This window comes from Hemibagrus wyckioides, linkage group LG10 (assembly GCF_019097595.1).
Source record: "Hemibagrus wyckioides isolate EC202008001 linkage group LG10, SWU_Hwy_1.0, whole genome shotgun sequence".
Taxonomy (NCBI): domain Eukaryota; kingdom Metazoa; phylum Chordata; class Actinopteri; order Siluriformes; family Bagridae; genus Hemibagrus; species Hemibagrus wyckioides.
The window spans coordinates 22,997,601-23,019,066 of NC_080719.1; the positions used below are offsets into that span (position 1 = coordinate 22,997,601).

General features: G+C 44.6%; 1 protein-coding gene across 8 annotated transcripts in view; it reads right to left on the reverse strand.

The window, feature by feature from the left end:
* Nucleotides 1-21,466, reverse strand: part of lrp4 (low density lipoprotein receptor-related protein 4) — a 78,331-nt gene that overhangs the window by 42,038 nt on the left and 14,827 nt on the right. For all 8 annotated transcript variants that reach the window (XM_058400470.1, XM_058400468.1, XM_058400465.1 and 5 more), the window contains exon 2: nt 5,617-5,763. In XM_058400470.1, coding sequence (XP_058256453.1) covers nt 5,617-5,763 — 147 coding nt within the window. The remainder of the gene's footprint in view (nt 1-5,616; nt 5,764-21,466) is intronic.

The window sequence follows — 21,466 nt, forward strand, 5'->3', positions numbered from 1 at the left end:
TGTCTCTGCTGGGAAGGAAGTCTGGAAGATGGAGTGCTATTGCTCATTTTTTATGGGCTACTTTTCACACACACACAAGGTCAGTTATACCGTGTATGGAGTATGGAGAGGGGCAGTTTTCTCAGGGAGAGAGACTTTATTCATTTAGAGTGATGAGAATTTCAGGTGGTGGGGAAACAACAGAGGAAGAGAGAGAGAGAGAGAAAGAGAGAGAGAGCGCAACAGCAAGTGAGCAAGAGAGAGAGAGAGAGAGAGAGAGAGAGTGAGCGATAAAGAGACAGGAAAAAAAGGGAGAAACAGACAGAGGGGGGGGCAGACAGAGAGAGAAACAGACAGAGAGAGAGAGAAAGAAATCAACAGAGAGAGGGAGAGAAACACCGGGAGAGAGAGAGAGCGCGGGAGAGAAACACGGGGGGGGGGGGTCGACAGAGAGAGGGAGAGAAACACAGGGAGGGGGGGGAGAGAGAGAGAGAGAGAGAGAGAGAGAGAGAGAGAGAGAGAGAGAGAGAGAATTTTATATGATACAATCCCCACATGGTGAACTAACTAAAATACAGTAAAAAGTTTGTGGCCTTCCTGAACATCACATCACTCATGTGTGGTTCTGGTCCAAACTGTTGCCATGACGACTGAAGCTCACAGCTACTGTACAGCAGCATCACAGGCCACAGAGCATTATTATTATAATGGTAATGAAAACAACAATAATTACTATTCTTGTTATTATAATTCTAAGTGCAGTGATGAATGAACTCAACTTTCCAGTCTGTGCACTGCATTCCTGTCATACTCTGCACTGTGTGTGTGTGTGTGTGTGTGTGTGTGTGTGTGTGTGTAGAATGTGGGTCAGCGTGGCTTCATCCTGCTCAGTGTCTCATCACTAATTTAGTCCCCTGAATTCGCCTGTCTATTTTTTCTTTACATGTTCTGTTGTTGCAACACTGTTCACGTGTATACACACACACACACACACACGCACGCGCACACACACACACGCACACACACGCACGCGCACACACACACACGCACGCACACACACGCACGCACACACACACACACGCACGCACAACCTCGGGTTAAACTCCTTGTGTCATTCTGCTTCTCCGAAAGTCACAGTCTCTGAGATGATGTGCGTCCGTCTGCTCGTCCCACACCGCGACCTGACCACACGTGTGCTTAAACGGTGGTGAACTTTCGCACAACTGCATTCTTCCTAGCTCTCTTTTCTTTCCCCTTCTTTTTCCTGCTCTCTGATAGTGCAATTAGCCCACATTCATCTGCAGGTTTTCATCAACTCTCTCTCTCTCTCTCTCTCTCTCTCCTCTCACCCCCTCACTCCCCGCCTCTCTCCTTCTCTTGCTCCCCTTCTCTCTCCCTCCGTCTCTCTCTTTCTCGCTCCATCTCCCCCATATCTCTTTCTCCCTTCTTCAGATCTGCCGCTCAAACAAAAACATGCCTCTCTTCACACCTTGGCAGGCCTCCAGCACCCGCACGCCTATTCGAGAGAGAGAGGGAGGGTGGGAAGACGGAGAGGAATGTTCTTTTCACACCTGTCAGGTCTTCTCCTTCTTCATCCCCTACAGGAAAAATACCTGTGCAGCACTGTGTCTCTCACTCGTCTATTTCTGTCTCCGCCCCCGCGTTGCTCATTCAGAGATTTTCCAGTGATTTGATATTTTCACTAAAATGTTCTTGTTGGGCTCAGAGAGTGTTTTGCAGCACACCAAGCTGACTTTGAAAAACCTAGCGTAGCCTGATGACCAGTGGTCACTGTCTCTGGGCGAGTGCTCGCTCCACTGGACGTGGCTAAAGTACGTGTGTTTGCACTCTTAACTCAGAGCCGTGATCCGTCGTGAGAACCGATAAACTGGACACAGGTAGGGACAGAACGTGAGCTGTGAGTTCGGTTACTCAAAAGTATGTGGAGCGCACTCACACTCATCACCGCTTCCACACACACACACACACACACACACCTCAGATCAAACGAGGAAAACATTTGCACGTTGCCATGACAACCAACCCAGGGGGCAGCAAAAGGTTTGAAATAAAGACACGTTTGGATAAGTTGTCACCCGAAAAGCAGACGAGCGGGCGGTTTAATGTCCATCGCGGTGTTCCCTTTCAGCTGAGGTGTGAGATCTGGCACGTCCTGATCATCCAGGGTTGAGCTGAGGTCACAGATGAGCTTACTGCCAATCACCAAGCACTCTGTTTTTTTTTTGTTATGTGTATATATATATATATATATATATATATATATATATATATATATATATATATATATATATATATATATATATATATATATATATATATTCATATATATTCATGCAGCGCTCAACATGAAATATTTGAGGTAATTAATTAATGTAAGTGAATAACAAACACTGCACTAAACAGCCATGTGTACTAGCAATACAGTCCACTTTAGTCACTTCACTTCAGTGATTTAAATACTACAGTGATTCACCATAAAGGATCACTAGTTCTAGTTCACTTCAGTGATTCAGATTAAAGATTTCTGATTCATTTCAGTGATGGCTGATTGACGTCAGTGATTCACTTCAGTGATTTCTAGTTCACTTCAGTGATTCGATTCAGTGATTTCTAGTTCACTTCAAAGATTTGTGATTCATTCTAGAGATTTCGGATTCATGATGTATAATTAAAACTTTGATTTGCAGCTCCGTTACCTCGCATCATAGCTTATTATACAATGCACTCGGTGAGAGAGAAAAGATAAAAGTACAGGCCCGGTATCAAATTTATCGTGGCTCTTCTGCACTTTTCCTTCATGAGATTTCGGTCTCGGTGAACACGAGACACGGTATAAAGGCAGCACATGCAACTGAGTGACTGGCACAGGCAAATACTAACAAACTACTGATACAAGACAAGAGAAACACAAAGGTCCTGATTCAACAAGATGCCGGATAACGAGCTCTAATTTGTGTGCCGAGGTGGTGGGAGTCTCGTAGGCGAAGAGAGCCATGTTTCTGTTTTCACTTTAATTTTACAGTACCAAAAAGCATCCAATATGAGATTAGAAAACAGAGTTAAAAGAAATTCAAGGGTTCAGTTTAAAGGCACATTTATCTTCACTGCAGTAATAAAGCAATTTAACAGAAAATGAAACATTTATTCATTATTGTTTTGATTCACGTCACTGATTCACTTCAGTGGTTTCCGATCAATGTCAGCGATTCACTTCAGTGGTTTTCCGATTCACTTCTGTGATTTCTGATTCATGTAAGCGATTCATTTCTGTGGTTTTTTGATTCACTTCAGTGGTTTCCGAATTCACTTCAGTGATTTCTGATTCATGTCAGTGATTCACTTCAGTGATTTCTGATTCATGTTAGTGATTCACTTCAGTGGTTTTTCGATTCACTTCAGTGGTTTCCGGATTCACTTCAGTGATTTCTGATTCATGTCAGTGATTCACTTCAGTGGTTTCTGATTCATGTCAGTGATTCACTTCAGTGGTTTCTGATTCATGTCAGTGATTCACTTCAGTGGTTTCTGATTCATGTCAGTGATTCACTTCAGTGGTTTCTGATTCATGTCAGTGATTCACTTCAGTGGTTTCTGATTCATGTCAGTGATTCACTTCAGTGGTTTCTGATTCATGTTAGTGATTCACTTCAGTGGTTTTTCGATTCACTTCAGTGGTTTCCGGATTCACTTCAGTGGTTTCTGATTCATGTCAGTGATTCACTTCAGTGGTTTCCGGATTCACTTCAGTGGTTTCCGGATTCACTTCAGTGGTTTCCGGATTCACTTCAGTGGTTTCCGGATTCACTTCAGTGGTTTCCGGATTCACTTCAGTGGTTTCCGGATTCATGTAAGCGATTCACTTGTGTTTTTTTGATTCAGTGATGGGCAACTTGACAGCCACATTTTCTCCAACAATGTGCGTTGGCCCCAGAATAATGTGCACTTTGAGATGGTGTTATAAAATAGCGTGATATATTTTTCCAACAATATTCTTTCCATCTGTGGGATTTTGTGCTCCTCCATTGAGATGCACATATCTGCCTCCTCACTTCAGTGGTTTCTGATTCACTTCAGTGGTTTCAGAATTCACTTCAGTGGTTTCTGATTCACTGCAGTGATTTCTGATTCATGTAAGCGATTCACTTCAGTGGTTTTTCAATTCACTTCAGTGATTTCTGATTCACTTCAGTGATTTCTGATTTACTTCAGTGATTTCTGATTCACTTCAGTGATTTCTGATTCACTTCAGTGATTTCTGATTCACTTCAGTGATTTCTGATTCATGTAAGCGATTCACTTCAGTGGTTTTTCGATTCATGTAAGCGATTCACTTCAGCGGTTTTTCAATTCACTTCAGTGATTTACTTCAGAGATTTCTGAGTCACTTCAGTGCTTCTCTTCAGAGATTCAGTAAAAAATTTTAAAATATATTATACATGATGAAGGAACCAAAGAAGTGAACAGGAAGCCATTTGGAATTGGACTAGAAGGCAAAAGCTTCTTAAAAAACAATTCTGCTTGACCAATGACTAGTTCAGCACATATGTCCTTGTTTGGCTTTCATAGTACCTGGGCAAGTGTGTGTGTGTGTGTGAGAGAGAGAGAGATAATCAGATCACTACAAAAAAATCTCATGTCTGCTAAACCAGATACACAACTACCCTGGAAACTTTCAGACTCCTTGAGGGTTGCACAGTCATAGATACTGTGTGTGTGTGTGTGTGTGTGTGTCCTGAAGATAGCGCTTGGCATATCTGCCGGTCAAGAATGCGGGCTTTGAAGTCAAGCTTCAGAGAAGTGTGTATATCAGGGCTCGTACCCTGACTGAACACACCTGCGCGCGCACACACACCTCGTGAAGAGTTCATATCGGAGCGAACGAGAGAGGGGCTCAGCAGGCTGCCGTCAAATGTGTGGTGTTTGTTCTGCAGCAGTGCATGCTGGGGATTATGCAAATCAGCACTGAGGGGATGATGGATAAAGAAACTGCGAGATCGACAAGAAGATGAAAGGACCATCTTTTCTTTCCTCCAGCTAAGTTAATAATCTCTGTCTTTTTTTCTCTCTCTTTCTCTCTCGCTCTCCTTATTTCAGAGCTCTTCAAGCTCAGCTCCTATTGGTTGGAACCCAGGGAGCAGGGGATTATGGGTACAATGTGGGCGAATTTGGCCCAGGATGGTCAATCCCACCTGCAGTGTTTTAAGAAAGGATACTCTCTCTCTCTCACACACACACACATACACAGATTTAGACACACAACTTCAGAGTCTTTTAACTCAGCAGGTGGTTGCTGTGTGTGTGTGTGTGTGTGTCAGAATAGAGAGCATTTCATCCGATCTCAGCTGGGATTAATCGTCCTCCTACACACCAAAACTGTCATTTTAGGAAAAAAAATAAATTAAAAAATATTATTTTAACCAATTTTGTACACACTAAACCCTTTTTTCTGTCTCTTACTAATTGCATCAAACAGATTAGTGACCTTGGCTCAACCACACACACACACTTTACATAACTGTTTCAATTATCTTCTGCAAAGCCAGGAGCTATTTTAGTACATTAGCTTATTCCCAAAGGTCCCTGTTTACTGATCTGAGCGCGTGTGTGTGTGCTCACTGCAGCCGTCCTCGTCGCTGTGGTCCCCGCAGTCGTTGTCTCCATCGCACTGCCACTGAGCCGGGATGCAGGTGCACTCTCCGAACACGCTCACCGCACACGTGAAGTGATTCTTCCCACACGAACATTCCGTGCTACCACACACACCTGTAAACAGGAACACACACACAGTCAGTACAAACCCAAAAAAATAGTTATGATAATAAAAACGTGTGTGTGTGTGTGTGTGTGTGTGTGTGTGTGTGTGTGTGTGTGTGTGTAAGCGGAGGACGTCATTCTCTCTGCACAGAGGCGTGAGGGAAGTTATTTTTTTTTTACTGGTGAGTCGAAATAGAATCCTGTTTCTCAGTCTTTACCCTGATCGCTCGTTTCCTGCTTTCGGCTCTCTTTACCTTTTATGGAGTTTTGTGGGCGTCGCTAAATGTAAATGAAGTCAGGAAGACGCTTTTAGTTTTCAACACACAGCGTAAACTAACGACGCTGTATTCGTTAGCAGCGACAGACTGCTAGACTGCTAAACAGACAGTTTTTATGTGTAGCTGATGATACAGCAGTAACGTTGATATCTCTCACACACACACACACACACGTGCGTGCTGACATCAAGCTTAGCGTTCACGGGGGAAAACAAGCAGCTGGAATTCATTGGTCGGTTCATTTTCTCAGCACGAGCCGGCAGGAGGCAGAGCGAGGGTTCTGGAGCTACTGTGGAACATCAGCTGGGGTTTTGGGCTCCAGCCTGGAATCCTCGTTCCTCAGAGACTCGGAGTCTGATTTTGCCCCGTGAAAAAAAGTTATGCAACTAATTTCCTGCCGAAGGTTTTAATTCACTAATACATTTTATTTGTGGTCAATCTTCTCGACTCCTGAAACCATGGCAACCGGAATAACTTGAGGGACGTGTGTATGTGAGCGAGCATCGTGTTTAAGATTTGAACACTGAGGCTTGGACCGTCGCAGAGCTGAAGAGCCACAGGAAGCCGATTGCTGAACGTCCCCAACTGTGTCGGCCAATCGGAACGTTCGGCTGGACTGATGAGGAGATTAACACGATACACAACCTAGCAGAAAGAAGTGAGGCTTAGTGGGAGTATTTTCTTTCTCTTAGATTCACATACACACACACAGTCCTCTCCTGCAGTGTGTCCGTGCTGCCCTGGTGTTGTTACTGCCACTTCAACAGTGACTGAATAAACATTTAAAAGCCCATTTATTGGTGTGTTTACAGCTATCTCTACATCACAGTGTGTGAATACACCAGCAGACACCTGCAGCCTCCTTTAAACACCACAGACACACACACACACCCCATAAAAACTGACACACAATGTAGCTCACCTCAGTGTGTGTGTGATCATTTTGACCATTTGTACAGACCCCCCAACAACAAAGACACACACACACAGACAGACAGAGCTCTATCTGTCCCGGAATCTCATGCTGTTCCTTACTCACTGTGAAAAATGAACACACACACACACACACACACACTTAAACAAGACCACACATGTTGCTTTGAACAATGACCAGTAAAGAAGGTCCTGGACATGGCAGAGGACCATGTCATCCCAAACAGCCCATGTCTCTCTCTTTCTCTCCAACCTATTTTTTTTTTTCATGCAATCTTTCCATCACTCCATCTGCACGTCTAATTTTCCCACGTCCTCGCTTATCTATCATTCTTTCTCTCTCTCTCTCTCTCTCTCTCTCTCGATGCAACAGCAAAACTAGCTCAGGGTCTTTTTTTTTCCTTCTTTCCCCTTTAGTCTTCAACTTCATTTCCTTTTTCTTTCCTTCCTTTCTCTTCCACTTCTCGTTCCTGCTTTTATACAGGTTCTCTCTCTTTCCCTGTTCTTCTTCTTCTGATGAATCACTTGGACAGGTCAGAAGTCATTGTGGTTGATTGGACGGGTCCCTCGGCCTCTCGCATGCTGTGATTCACACGTAATTGAGGAAAAAAAAATAAGTTATATATATATATATATATATATAAAAATCATGGTCACTAAGGGTGAAATCGGGTGTGAAATTGTTCCGGAATTGTCCAGCCTGAGTCCTGCTCAGACCTTCCTATTCGTCCTCTTCATGCTTCCCTTTTCCTCCATCAGACAACAGGAAGCTGCCTCGCCATGCGAGTGTACGGACACGCGCTCGAGATATTTAATGGTCTACAGATGAGAGAGTAATACATCCAGTGACCAACACACACACAAGGTATGAATATACTTGTTGTCAACCACCGTAACCGGGAGCGACGGTAACCACAGCGACTGAGGGGGCCTTCCAAAATGAGGGCTTCCAGATGTGCTGCTTTTGGAAGCTGAGACGAGCAGGAACGGAAAACGGAACACCACACACACACACACACACACACACACACACACAGAGTCCCCAAGGAGTTGCTGTCAAGTGATGATGAGCCAATGATCAGTTCTACAAAACACTGCAGTTTTCCACATTAATAAGTGAGCCGCTTTACATCACACTTTCATAAAAAACAGAGAGGGTTTTATAGACACGCCCCCATCTCAAAGGCACCCCCCCCATCACCCCCACCACCCACAAAAAAACCCAACACTGTGCTTTGGAAAAAAACTTCTACACCAAATATGGCAATCAATGCATTTTTCTATGGCGGAAGTTCTGGGGGTGGAGTTTTGAGTTTGTGGATAGGAACAGGGGCGGGGCTTGAGCTTGAGCACGGAGTTAAAACAGCTAGTGTGTAAGAGATATTTGTTTGCATATTCAGACCTCCCAGCTTTTTACTGTTCAATCATTCAATATGCAGTCACTCTCACACACACACACACACACAGGCCCTCCAGAGAGTCACCTGGGAGGTCTGGCCCTAATTAATAGTCCGCCTTTTGCTGTCCTCACCAGGATGTGACCACTGGCACAGAGAGGTAGGGGTGTGTGTGTGTTATAGGAGGGTGTAAATTGAAAGGAACACCCAGTGGTTGCCACCGGTAAAAGGTTGTCTTCATTTAATGCTCTCTCTCTCTCTCTCATACACACACTCTATTTATTCAACTCTGAACACACACTACGGCTTTAAGGTTGTGGTTTTTAGTATTTTCACATCAGACCACCCTCATACTTCACTCCTGTCAGTTTTCTCTTTGCCTCATCACGCTTAAACACGAGCGTGTTTTCAGATTCCGTCACATCACGTTCATAGTGAAAGCGGTCAGTACGTGTGGTTGTGTTGTGTTATTTAAATATGTTTACAATACGACACGGTGCAGCTCCCCAATGTTACAGAAACACTAGAGCAGGTAAAGGCCGGCCCTGCGTACTTCTGCTCTGTCTCATATCTACACCAGGTCAAATCACCCCAAACTGCATGACAACGATCCATCCCATAATAACCCCACAGACCAGGAGGAGCTAATACCTTTGTTGACCAAATGACAACAGATGGACATTATTCATGATCTAGGTGCCAGACCTTCTTCTTCAGTAAATGTTTCCATGTTCGTGCTCTTGACTTCCACAGGACCACTTGATGGTGATGAAAAGTTGTCAAAGGGGTTTGAAGTGAAAACAACGAGCATTACTGACCTCTCAGAGATCATCTAGAAACTTCTGCCGATGTCTTTCTGCTCAGCACGGCTCTACAGAGTGATAATTAGTTATATTAGCTATTATATTAGTCGACATAGACTTCCGGTCATATCAGACCAGTCTGATCTTCTCAAGGTGTTTTTGCCTGCAGAATCCCAGCAGTCTTTTGGAAAAATCCAAACTGACCACCGGGCCATATTTAAAGCCGTTTTGACGTTTGAAGAGCAGTCATGCTGGACGAGGCAAAGTCCAGGTTTCGTGTGGAGGTTTGTGCACCAGTGACCTCTCGAGTGTGTGTTCCCGGTCACTTGAAGAGCAGCAGCTGTTTACACACACACACACACACACACACAGTGTCCAGTGTACATTTTCAACACACCCACCCCAACACCTACACACAAATACACAAACTCAAAAACACACAAACACACACCCCCACACACAGACCAACATACACACCAACACACAAATCAACACACACACCAACACACAGTTTTCAACCACAATTCCCTGCACTATTGACTTATTCCTTCCTTCTTGGGATGGCGCATGTCACTTTACTCTGCAGATGCTACAGGAGCTCGAGGAGCAGATTATCTGGTGGTCTGGAGATCCTGCCTGAAGAACCATCGCTCTTTCAAAAGCTTCTTCTTTTTTCTGCCTTGATCCAAAAATCGATGTGGAGGTTCGGGGTATTTTCTACGAGCATGGGGAGGATGGTAAAAACATACACTGGGGCTTATTTGGCTGAGGTGAGGTCTTGGTTTGCTGCAGCTGCATATTACTGCAGATAATTATAACCTGTATTAATAGCAGCGTGAGATCCGAGTCTGGGAGGTGGACGTGGGCCAGTTTTCCGGAACTTTCATTCAGTTTTTTTTTTATTTTTTAGCACTTTAGCAGCTGACATGTTCGTGTTATTTGCAAGTACGATGGTAGACACCTCACACACACACACACGCGCTTCTGTTACTGCAAGCTTCAGAGTTAACTAGAGATCAGCGGTCAGACTCATCCTTCTGTCCGCACCGGGTCATTTATTATTGCGATAATAATCAGACATTTTATCGAGGAAAGAATGGAAAGCTGGAGACATTTTCTTGGGCACGTCAATATGAATGTGAACATCAAACACACACACACAGAAATACCAACACACTCACAAACCAATACCAACACACACCAACACCAAAACACACAAACACATCCACCAACAAATAATCTAACACATACACACACCCACACACACACAGACCAATACCAACACACACCAAAACACACACAGCCACAAACAAAAAATCCAACACATACACACCCACACATACATGTGCACACAAACACACACCAATGCACGCCAACACCAAAACACAGCAACACACACCCACACACAGACCAACATACACACACCAAAACATACACAAACAAAAACCAACACACAACTACACGCCACGTAAACACCAACACACACACACACACACTGTTGGATGGATCAGGGCTGTATTTCTGCTTTGATGGAAATAAAACCTAATAAACAGACATGAAAGCTTTCTAACAGAAGAAGGAAAGTACTGGAGGTGGAGATGAAGCTAGAAATCATCCCAATTACACAATTTTGGAAAGATTAAAAAAAATAATAATAAAAAATAAATAAAAAATATAAATGGGGGGGGGGAGTCATTCTCTGAAAATGGGACAGACAGGACATGTTCTTCTCGGTCAAGGAAGAAGTTGATCTCAGACGTTCGAGCTCTAAACTGGATGATCAGCTTCTTCTCTGAAGCACAAAGACGAGGAGATTCTTCTCTCCTGCTGTTCCTGATCGTAGAGGTCCTGCTGTTACCTCAGCCGCGTGACCGGCCTGCTTCTGATCTCGTCTGGTGACGTCGTTGATAAACGGATCTTACGGAGTTCCTACATTTACTTCACGTTCTCGGGGAAAGAAGATCATAACGCTCAGACTCCAGATATGACTTTCCTTCCTTCAGGCCTAGGACAGTGGAGTGAGAAGGACAACCCTGAGGTGGAGGAACTAGACTAAAAAGGGAACCTCCTTCTTGTTCTTCTTCTGAGGAACATTCGTGTGATGATTACTTCCGTCAGGAGTGAGGTGTCCTTCCTTCAGGAGAGATGTCAGGAGTGAGGTGTCCTTCCTTCAGGAGAGATGTCAGGAGTGAGGTGTCCTTCCTTCAGGAGAGATGCTTCCTTCCTTCAGGGATTGAGGCCTAGGAGAGTAGAGTGAGGAGAACAACCCAGAGGTGGAGGAACTAGACTCAAAAGGGAACTTTCTTGTTCTTCTTCTGAGGAACATTCGAGTGATGTAAATCTTGGGCGTATTTTATTTATTTTATCCTGCCTTGAAGAATGATCTAAAAACACTGGAGAAGTCGAAGCTTCTCCAGTTCGCTCCATTAGAGCTGAGGAGGATAAATCAGTTTAACGGTGACTCTGTTGGGTTTCTTTGCTCGGTCTTTCTGTCTGTCTCCTCCTGAGCTGCTTGGATTTGATTTGTTGTGGGTATTACTTTCCGAATGGAACCAAGCACCTGACTTTGTTACTGCGGTGTGTGTGTGTGTGTGTGTGTTTGTGAGCCAGATCGATACACTCTCTTCACTTCTTGGTGGGAGGAGGAAGCGTGAGGGTTGTTTTACAGGGCACACGGTTTTTCCTGAGACAAAACGACTCCAATAGCAGACCCAACTTTTTCTCTGTGGACTGCAGCCAGACGCTTCGGTTTCACTGGCATTCCACACACACACAAACACACACACACACACACTCGAGTGTTAGAAATGGTACAACCCACCAGACGGTGTACAGTTCCATCAAAAATGTTAGACAAACTTCTGTTCCAAAGGGAAACACTTCCTTGTCTGAAGAGGAACAGGAGATGATGTCATCAAAAACACATGTAACGTGTGTCAAATAGCATGAAAAGCCTGGTCGTGGCCGAGCAGCGCAACCAGAAGAAGAAGATGAAGAAAAAGCTTAACCCGAAGCAGTCAGGGGTTCCGCCCGTGTTTAACCCCTGAGCTGATCTTTCCACCTGAGTTCCCACAATGTGCATCCGCCCTCTCAAGAAAGGCTTGGTGTGGAGAAGGAGTGAAGAGTCCCTCGTTTCTGTCTCCGCTCTCACAAAGGCACGCTTGTTCTCCAGTCTCAGCTCCAACACGTTTCGGATTCTTCCCAGTATACGTAGAGTCATAGTTAGAGCACGCTCCCCATATTCAACAGGAACCCGTGGTTTTGGGTTCAGTAAACAACATTCTCATCAGGAAAAGCTTCTAAAGGAGATCTAACGCTAGAGCAGACAGAAGAAGGTGGAAGGAGTCAGTGGATTTCCGGACAGCTTGTCAAGCTCTAGAAACCCTCAATGAGACTGGAATTGAGTTTTCGTGGCTCTTTCTTTAGAGATATGTGCTCACTTCCTTCCTGAAAAGAAAGCAAAAAAAAACCTTCATTCCGTTGTTCATCATTGGCACTGAAGCCGAAGTTGCGACTTATTTACCAGGCCTTTATGGGAGAAACCCAGCAGGAATCCCTCCATCGCCGTGTGAAAGCGCGAGATGAACAATAGCGCCTGCCATGCGCCTACCCCTAAACAATTCACCCCTCACTTACTCTCCTGCTCTCTCTCTTTCCATTTCACTGACCTCTAGTCAGTCCATCTCCTTCCATCTGCACTTCCACACGCACCTAAAGCAACACAAATAAGCCGAGAGAAATAAAGGAAATTGCTGGGGAAGGGTTATGAAACACAACACACATTTGTGGAGGTTCTCAGGACCCGAGGTGACCCACCCCTAAAACCTGCCCCCCCACATCACTGCAGTCTTACCAAGTCTTCGTAAAAGTGTACAAGGAGTCTTTCAACAAAGCCAACAATACCCAAAACTCCTCATGCGAGCGCATGCTGCGTCGTCGTCGCCCGAGGTTGTGGTGAAGTCTGGATAATTACAGAGCAAAACTCAGCGTCTCAACCCTTTATAGCAGAACATTCGTGCTGTCCTTTTCCGTTCCACTGGGCCAAACGAAGAGCGATAAAGTCTTCGCCTGTGTATACCTTTACATCACAGGCAGGAGCTCAAAAACCTAAAGACTGTGATCTGCACTGATAGAGTCAGCTGTTAACCCTTAAGAGACCAAAGCCTCTGAATGAATTTGGAGCAGATCTACGGCATCACAACAATCCTGTCCAATGACGTGAGCAAGAATTACACATTCCAACTAGCCATAAATCTTCCATTTAGGCCATTGTAGCGCTCCACCCTATGCACTCACAATACACACAAGGTTCAATCTTTCTTGTTTTGTGATCTACACAACCTTTCACTGACATGGCTTTCAGACCCCCCAAACCCACAGGTTCCTATAAAAACAAACCTGTGATCTATCCATCACGGGTCTGCCAGGAGCGGCTGGCTGTGGAGTCGTTTTCTTTCTGCTCCATTTTACATGGAGTCTAGAAAAGAAGAGCGCTGAACATGGAGGAAGTTTGTTAGGGAGATGATGACAGCGAGGCTTGTCTGTTCTGCAAAGAAATGGAACCAATTTTTGCAGGAATGTATACTGATGTTGAACTGATCACACTTAGATGAGAGGTCACACATGGTTTCGGTCAAATGTGATCGGATATGATATTGTACGATTTTTTATTTTGCCTGCGTGTGATAAAGAAAAGAGCAGCGGAAAAGCCGACAGCGTAACAGGATAAACCTGATGGATGACGTTCGTTCAGGTTGTCGTGGCGACGCGAGATATTTCATTCGTTAATTAAATCGGGAAAAGCCGTCCCGAATTCTCCCGTCCTAGTTTTCTTCCCCCCCAAACACACATTTACATATGTATGTAGATCCAGTGCTGACACTTCTCAAAATCCATCTCTTCAAAAACGTTCCCTCTCTCTTTATTTGCGCCTCATCGTTATTGATGGATCGAGCCTTCCACCTCAGCCAAGCGTAAAGATGTTGAGACAAACAGCAGAGCTGATGTTTGCCGTGACGGCCACTTCCTGCTGGGCGGGTATTGTGCATCTCTATGCTCGGACAAAAGCGCAATATTAAAAAAAAAAAAAAAAAAAAAGACAGAGAGAGAGAACTGAAGGAAAACCCCTCGAGTTCCCACCGTATTTCACCTGTCAGGAAGGAACACAACACAGAGGGGAAAAATGGTTTCCAGCTCAGTGGTGGCTATGGACTGACGTCACCTCCTGCTAGGACACAGACCCGACAGTTATTGTCTTACTTTTGTCTCTTCCCTGTGCCTTGTCTCTACTGGACTTCTTTCAACCAAACAACCCCCCCCCCCCAAAAAAAAATGTCCTTAAGTGTGCAGTGAAGCACAGACACCAGAGCTGAGAACCAAAAACCTAGTGATGATGAACTCGAGTCTTCTGTCAATCAAGAGGAAAACAGCCAATCTGAGCTCATGTATGTGGAAGAGGGCAGACAGCGCTTTCCTCAGTGTGTGTGTGGACACACGAACAACTACAGTCCACTTGTGTCCTCTTTATAAGCTTCTTCTAGGAGTGCATTAATACAAACCGGCAATTTCTCTGAGCTGCTGTTACACCAAACACTTTCTGACCAATCAGACTTGAGCATTCAGCAGTGCTGTGGTGGCATTCACAATAAAGCAGAAGTGATGTTTTGTAAAGTGTTTGAGCTTCAGAAAAGGTTCTAACTGAATCCATCTTGAGTGGAATGTTAAGATTGGAGGAGAAAAACAAAAACAAACCTCTGCTGCCCTGCACGATGTGACCACCTCAGTAAACATCTCAGCGAGTGGTACACTCAAGCTCCACAGGAACGAGTGCAGTCAGTTTAGTCTCTTACCCGCAACCTGCCCACACCAGAGCGACCGCAGTTGCTCCAATTTTACGCAGAATGTAAAGTGTTTCTCGCAGATGAGCCCTCGAGTTAACGAGAACCAGAGCAGAAGACTTAAGGCTAACGGTTCGAGCTGCTTAACACTTCAAAAGCTTCCCTGAATCTCACCAAACCTTCCCTCAGAGTTTGCTCCCGAGATTCCTCCAGACCTTCTCCAAATAAGATCTTTCTCTGTGACTCTAGGGAGCTTCCACACAGCCAAAAGATTTCAGCAAATGTGTCTCAAGATCTCTCTGAGGCTTCTCCTAAACCTCTTTATCTTTTCTTAAGCTTGTGCTCTCTTGTAGACCATTGATAAAGCCTCCAAAGTCAAAGATGACTGCAGAAAGTCATGTTCTTATGAAATAATTCCCCGTGAACATTCCCAGCTCTGCTCTTGGCCATGGTGCGTCGTGTTGGTCTGTGGCGGTGAAACACAAGCAGGAAGTTGAAGACCTGGGAGAGGAAAGCAAGGAGGATTTGCACCTGAAAGCGTCACAGCTAACAGAGAGTGAAATTAAAAGTGCTCCAGGCTCATTCTCTACAAAGATTAAACCCAATTTCTGGGGGGTTTCCCCAAGCAAAAAGAAAACAAAAAAGCGTGAGTTTTTGGATAAGTGCCGAGTGACATCGAGCACTTTTTTATTTTAATGTCATGCCTTGGGTGGCAATGACGATGGGGGGAAAAAAATAAAAATAAAAAATGGCACAAAGTATTGGTAAATTTTTGGATGTCTATGTATCAAGCTCACTTATCCCCCACCTCAGAGGCTGGGAAATGAAATCCTCACCATCTTTACCTCAGAGTTGGAGAACTGGAGCTGTTCTGCTTCACTTTAACAGGACGCAGATTTCCCTGCGATACTAGAGACTCCTTCCATGAAACATCACCGTGTTAGCAAACCTGAGGATGTGTAGGCTAGCAACTTTATGTCCTACTCCTCCCCTAACTAAAAATAACACACAAGAATTAACAAGCAAAGCCATTTTTTGTAAGCATAGTAAACTGGAACAAATGTGCAAAACCGAAACAAATTAGGAATTAGAAACAAGGTTTGGAAGAGCAGAACTGACACAAAGAGCAAGCAGAAGAGCTGAATTTAGAGCGTTCTTAAAGAGGCTCATTGGAACGCTTTGCCAAAAAACCACAAGCCTCGTCCTCCCACGGGCCATCGGGCCGAGAGCGCTCTTCAAACAAATCCACGAAAACACACGAAGTGATGGAGAGAGTGAGGGAGGGAGAGAGGGAAGGATTGAGGGAGGAGGTTCCGCTGTACGCCAGTGGCTCTATTGTACTGTACGTGTGTATATGCTGCGTTTCCTACATAAGTGTTAGGACGTGATTAATTAGGCAGTTATTAGCACGCTGCAGCTCGAACAGCTCGCCCCCTCCATTCTCTCCCCTTGGCCTTCTCCTCTTACAGCCTCAAAGGCCCAATTTGCTTGTTCCAGCAGGGATTAGAGGGCGGAGTTTAAAGACGGGGGGGATGAAATCCATCTAACAGGGAGAGGGCCCCTTCGCTCAAGGGTCTTTAATTACCATCGGATCCTTCCCCCCCCACACCACCCCCACCCCCTTTCTGTTCTCCTGATGATGAACTTGAGACAGAGTTGGCTCATGGCAGCATTCGTACACATTACTAGCAGGAGCTACGTTTCCATCACATTCCAGGATGCCAAGTTTCCAAAAGTTGGACCGGAAAAAAAGTCAACCGGTGAAACAAAACAGCCATATTTCAGACGTCATCATCACCAGGCCAGAAATACTGCCCCCCCCACACACACACACACAATACCAACAAGGACGGAGCACTCGACCTTTCGGTTTCTAAACTGGCTTTGATATCTGACTTTAGAAACTTTAGCTTTTCATCCACAACACCTGCTCTGTGACTCCATCAAGCAGTTGATTAGATCTGGATCTGATCTCAAACTTTGGAAAGAGGTTTAATTGACACAAATCTTTGTTAAATCGCAAATATTAAGGCCGTAGAATATGATTACAATTGATATAGAGCAAAAAAAGAAAAATGAGCCAATGAAAGCACAGGGTTTAAATAACTCCTCAGAGAAGGAGCATTTTTCTGACCAATTACCACATCTGCACCAACCAGAACTTGAAAATCTTTACATTAGAGGAAAGACTTTTTAATGTCTCTAGCCTCTCTCTAACTGGGGTTTAGTTTAAAGAACCTCTAAACCCACCTAAAGCTACAGTATTCATTCTAAGTTATAGTACTAATAATGTAGCTACAGCTGTTAAGTTATTTCTTCACATATCCCATACTTGGAGGGTTGGGGTCAAAGTGCAGGGTCAGCCATGATACAGCGCCCCTGGAGTGGGTCGCTCAAGGGCCCAACAGTGGCAGCTTGGACCCCGATCTTTTGATCAACAACCTTAAGCACAAGAGCCCCTTGTTGATGGGGCCACTGTGGAGAACAGCTTCTGCTAAAAGCTGTCATTTCAAACTAACCTGGAATCCTGACCACACTACACTCGGAGCCTTCCCCTGCCCCGAGTGCACACTTTCATTCTCCTTTTCTGCCCTGAAGCCAGTCGGATTCCTGGGGTCCCTATTTGTGCACCACTCCATTGATTTTGTCAGCCTTGATGAGTGAGCCCACGGCCTTTCCCACAAGCCCCCACTGAGGAGGACTTCTCCTACAATGCCCGGCAGGGGTGCTGGGGCCCAACAAAAGAAGCGCTGCTAGAAAAGTAGTGCAGTGCAATGTGCTGGAAAAGTAATGGAACTTTCTCCTTATTTATCCCTCTGTGCAATTCACCTTTTAAAAAAAAGGAGGAAGGGAAGCAGAGAACAGAGAGAGAGAGAGAGAGAGAGAGAGAGAGAGAGATGGACCGATTGGAGGGTGGAGACAGAAAAGGCCACCGTCTCACGCCAAAACATCGACACGGGCAGAGAATACATCAACTCTGAGCAACACCAAGATTGTATCATGAAAAAAAGTTCAGGAATGTTCATGCTCTCGTAATTCGGATGCGTGACCGATGCTGGGATTTAAAAAATCCTTAAAATGTATTTCACAACACAAGCAAAAGCAAAGGAAGAAAAGATTACACACTTACTTTTTTTGTTCTTTTCAATATTAATCCTTAGTGATAGTGATCTAAGATTCAGATGTCTGCACATGAGGGATTTTACACAAAATTTTTTTTTTTTTCTTTAAACTCGTAACATTCCACCATTTTCCATGCCACTGCAGGCCTTGTCCTGAATCAAAGCCCTGGGAAAGCCCCTCTGTTTGAAGGCACAGGAATGTGAACAGGTGGTGCGCTGGCTCCAGTTTACAGGCTTGTGTGTAATCGGGAGGATTTACCCCATGGGCCTGACTCTTTCTAAGATGTGTCACCCGATACCTCGCAAAGGGTCTGACGAGGGCAACAGATTGGGTTTCATTACTGACAAATCCTCAGGTTTACTGACTCCTCTCAGAGTGACACCACACTGTCTGGGGAGCTACTGTAAGGATCAAAATACCAACAGCAAAAATCGACATGTTTATATACGGATATCCAATAGGGGAGTTGATCGTGTGGCAGTAGTGTAAAGCATAAAATCATGCAGAGACGGCTCAAGAGCTTCACATCTAATATTCAGGGGAGAATAAAACCCAGTGTAATCTCATTGATGTGGCATGGCTGACGGTGCAGAAAGTGCTGATCTTGTGGGAGTTTCACACACAACAAATGCTTACAAAAAATAAAAAAAAACAGAGCTGTCTTGTTGAGAAAAGTCAGATTGACCAGACTAGTAAGAAGCTCTACCCTTGGTTGGAGTCTCGTGGTGGTCACTGCTGCTGGGGATAGATCTGCGTGGACAGCCTGTGAACCAGGGGACTGCTGTGGATAGATCCACTTGGACACTATCATGCCATCTCTGAACTGCAGTCAGCTTTCTGCAGGAAGGATTTAATGCTAAGTCTATAATGATCTCAGAAACTGCACTGGCCAGTTAGTTCAAGAACTCTTGGTCACTGTTGTAGATTTACTGTCCAGTGTCACCCAAAAGAGGATGAGGTTCCCTTCTGAGCCTGGTTCTCAAGGTTTCTTCCTCATATCACAGGGAGTTTTTCCTCACCGCCGTCACCTCAGGCTTGCTCATAAGGGATAAACGTTAGAGATAAACAACAACTTAACTTTAAACTGTATCATTTTCTATACTTCTGTAAGGCTTCTTTGAGACAAAGTGCTAGTGAATCAAATAAGCACTCTTTATAACGGCGGTGAGGGGAAAAGCATCTCGGAACGCACAAATGTAAGCAATACACTGACCCTAAGAGCCAGGAACTGGAAGTTCGGACAACACCTGACCTTCACCATCTCCGTCTGTCTAGTTTCTTTGGACCCGTGTCCACCGTGTCCTCAGTTTACCCGGGAGAGGAACTTGATGTGATCTGCTCCTGAGAAGCTGAATCTCTAATCAACTTAAACCAGGCGATAAAAACCTTAGTTTTCATTTGATCAACAATTTACAATTTCCTGTAAAAGAATAGAAATTTCGAAGAAGCAGGGTGTGTCATCTTTCCTCTATCCGGATGAGCAGATTTTATGGCTGAAAGACTTTTACTATGTTACCGATAAATTCTTATCAAAATTCACGAACACACCATATTTACACTTTAATGACATCTTTTATATAATACGTACAAGGACATGCCTGCGACAGATAACAGGCGCGCTAAAGGAGGGGGGGAGCTGTAAAATGACAGATAATCACGTTTTATGGGGCAAAGTATGGCTTTCTTGCTCAAATCTCCTCCCACTAATCCCCATAAGATAACCTCCACAGTGCCTCCCTCTAATTAAGGAGATGAGAGGATCGTTCCCCCCCACACACACAAAGCTGAAGATGGTCACCTGCCCGTTCATGCAGACAGGTAGTGTTGACGACATTTGGCCTAGAAGACGCAGCTCGGGAATTGTTAAAGCGGAGATTGTTCGTACCTTGAACTGAGATGCTCTAGAAATCCTTGAATGCTTTTCCAACAATACGTCTAGACCATGGAGAAATAGCCAGGCCAGCTTTTAACGTGAACTGTTAACGTAAGATATTTTGAGCATCAGACATTTGCTCTGCTTTCGACGACGTCAAGGCAGGCCGGGTTTCTGCGTCACAAGGGCACTGTGGAGAGGCAGGAGCGAGGCGGCTCAGTAAAAATAACAATGAAAGTCACCTTGTTTTATGAAACCATCTCAACAACAAGCAGCCAGTGTGTTCTGTGTGGGACCGGGGGGGTGTGAAAACTTACAGCTGTTCCGATGCCTACTTTTATGACAGCCATTTTGCTTCATCTGATAAGTCAAACGTAAAAAAAAAAACAATCCTGGAATAGAAACAGACACAGTGAGGACCTCGAATTCAGACGGATGGAGATACTTTCTGATTGGTTCTGATCTTCTAATCTCCAATAATTCATAGCCCAGTGACAGGGTTCACCACACTGTATGACCTCAAACACCATTATAAAGTTAAAAATAGAAGAAAATGTTGCCTGGCAGAGGCTCTGTCCCTCCGCTGTTGCTGTGTAGAATAGAAAACAGACTAAACACAATCTAAAGAACTAGCCATGAGCCGTTTGTCATCTAAGCTAGCGACGCAAATACGTCTAGCCTGTGTGTGACGTCCAGGCTTTCATGACTGAAACCTTGTTAGTGTGCCTCGGGCAGTGCGAGTGTGTGTGCAGTCGTAAAAAGCACTTAAGCATTTTCCTACAGAAAACACTCAAACGTTTTCATAATTACAGAGGCTTTCCAACATAAAGCGAAATAATCGGCCATGTCTTTGTAAAGGTCACGATTGTTGGCCAGTTGCTGGTGGTCCCTGTTTGGCAGTGGAATGATTTATAACACGTTTTGGGGTTGGGTTTGTATCAGAAAGATGACTCAGCCTCACCTCCTTGAGACTTCTCTTCCAAAAAAAATGAAATAAGAAATGCACGGGTAAAGACAAGAAAGTTAGATCATTGTACATCTGCTTCTCCTATAGAGCTGCAAGCAAATAATATATGTGAACACCTGACCATCAAATCCATATGTTGTTCTTCTCCAAACTGCTGCAACAAAGTAGGAAGCACTGGTCCAAACCTGATCCAGCAGCTCCATGAAACATGGTGTGGAGTGTCCTGCACAGAGCCCTGACTCCACCAGGAAGTCAAGCAGAACCAGGAAAAAATGGGCAAGTGTAAAGACTCTATGTGACCAAACGTTCAATGTCACCTGACCACACTCCACCCCGCTGAACACCTTTCATGAACTGGAACTGGATTCTGGAATATCTGGTGGAACGCCAAGCGAACATGAACTAAACCTGAAACGTTATGTTCAACAAGCACATGTAGGTGCGATGGTCAGGGGTCCACAAACAAAACAGTCATCATGTTAAAAACACATCACACACACA